This window comes from Octopus sinensis, linkage group LG2 (assembly GCF_006345805.1).
Source record: "Octopus sinensis linkage group LG2, ASM634580v1, whole genome shotgun sequence".
NCBI classification, from domain to species: domain Eukaryota; kingdom Metazoa; phylum Mollusca; class Cephalopoda; order Octopoda; family Octopodidae; genus Octopus; species Octopus sinensis.
In genome coordinates this window covers 87,985,875-87,987,335 of record NC_042998.1, presented here as the reverse complement: position 1 = coordinate 87,987,335, position 1,461 = coordinate 87,985,875, and the positions used below count along the sequence as shown (strand labels likewise).

Genomic DNA, 1,461 nt, shown 5'->3' with positions numbered 1-1,461 from the left:
TCAAACATTTTTATCGCCTGAAATAAATCGTCTTCGAAAGTTTGGTGCGTCAAAATTATATTCATTAACATTGGTAAGTTTACTTCGAAGTTTCGCCTGTATTAGCTCCGTAATATTGCTTGGTAAGATGAAACTTAAGTCTAATATAATAATTTTAGTATAGAGTGTAGGTAGTAAAATATAAAGAGAAGGGAAAAAGAAGCGTAGTACATAAGAGAAGAGCAGTGGGAGCATAAGAAAGATCTACTTTGGGGTTAGTTGAGCTACTTGTAAATGATCCACTGAATATGTATATTTGTAAATTATAATTATATGCATAACAATGAATTATTTATCTAAACTAAAAATCACACTTTCATTTTAACCCTCAATTTATTTTGCGAGATATCAGAATTTTCGTGACCTAGTCACTGATACGGTTGTGTAGTTACTGGAAAGTTCTTCTAGGTACAAAGAAGCTTTTCATGCTACAATCCCATACATCAAGAAGTGCACATTTCCACTCTCCTTTTAGATTAGTTTTGCTCTGATCTCATATCGACACTGGTAGCAACAGATGTTGAAGTGTTTTCCACCAAGAACCCTTCTATATTAATATCCTCTTTCTTTACAATATCCCTGATCGACATACCAACTTTGCAAAACACTATTGACGACTTTCATATTTCCAAATCCAATCTTTATCTGTTCATCAGTATTTTGTTTTCTTATCTTATGACCACTCATCATAACCTAATCAAAGAGTTCTTCTTACAAGAACATAGATTGTTTCGAAAATAATGGCCGATTTACCCATTTATCGAGCTTTTTCACCTTACCAATCTTCTGCAGATTGCGTGAGACTGTTGCTATACCGACACCAAATGCTGATGACATTTCTCTGACACTTTGACGTGGGTTATGTTCAACGATTGCTTTCAATTGTTCATTGTCGAGACTGCATGACCATCCTCTACCTTCTTCATCTTCAAAGCTCACATTACCACTAAGGAATCTCAGAAACCACCTTCGTACTGTGCGATCACTTGTAGATTCCTCTCCCCATACTCTGTCGATATTGGCAGCAGTTTGGAAGGCATTGTACCCAAGTTTGAACTCATGCAAGGAAAGTAAGCGAAGGTCCTTTTTTGTCATGTTCATAACTAAGGGTGCCTATGTTTCAAGAATGTTTTCTGTCTGAAATAAGTATAAAATTATCAAAGAACATACATCAATTATTAAGTATGTCGAAATTCACCTCAGATATGATTAAAATACTGTCATACAATTGCGTTTCAAAACACAACACTTAGAGCGGCCATTATTTTCGGAATAACCTAATAACAACATTATCTTCATCACCAACATCTTCACGCAAATTATAGTTTGAGTATATTCTTGGTGTTTATTATTTTTTTTTTACCTCTAACCCATCAAAAACTGTTAAGCAAATGATTAAAAGACACATCTTCTTACTCCAAT

At 34.4% G+C, this 1,461-nt stretch overlaps 1 protein-coding gene across 1 annotated transcript; it reads right to left on the bottom strand.

Moving 5' to 3' along the window:
* LOC115225166 (histone-lysine N-methyltransferase SETMAR-like) lies at positions 1–1,134 on the bottom strand. Its single transcript, XM_029796117.1, has 2 exons — positions 819–1,134; positions 1–140 (listed from the first exon to the last, which is right to left on the bottom strand). The coding sequence occupies exons 1-2, from the start codon at positions 1,132–1,134 to the stop codon at positions 1–3; spliced, it is 456 nt and encodes a 151-aa protein (XP_029651977.1).
* Between the last annotated feature and the right edge of the window lie 327 nt (positions 1,135–1,461).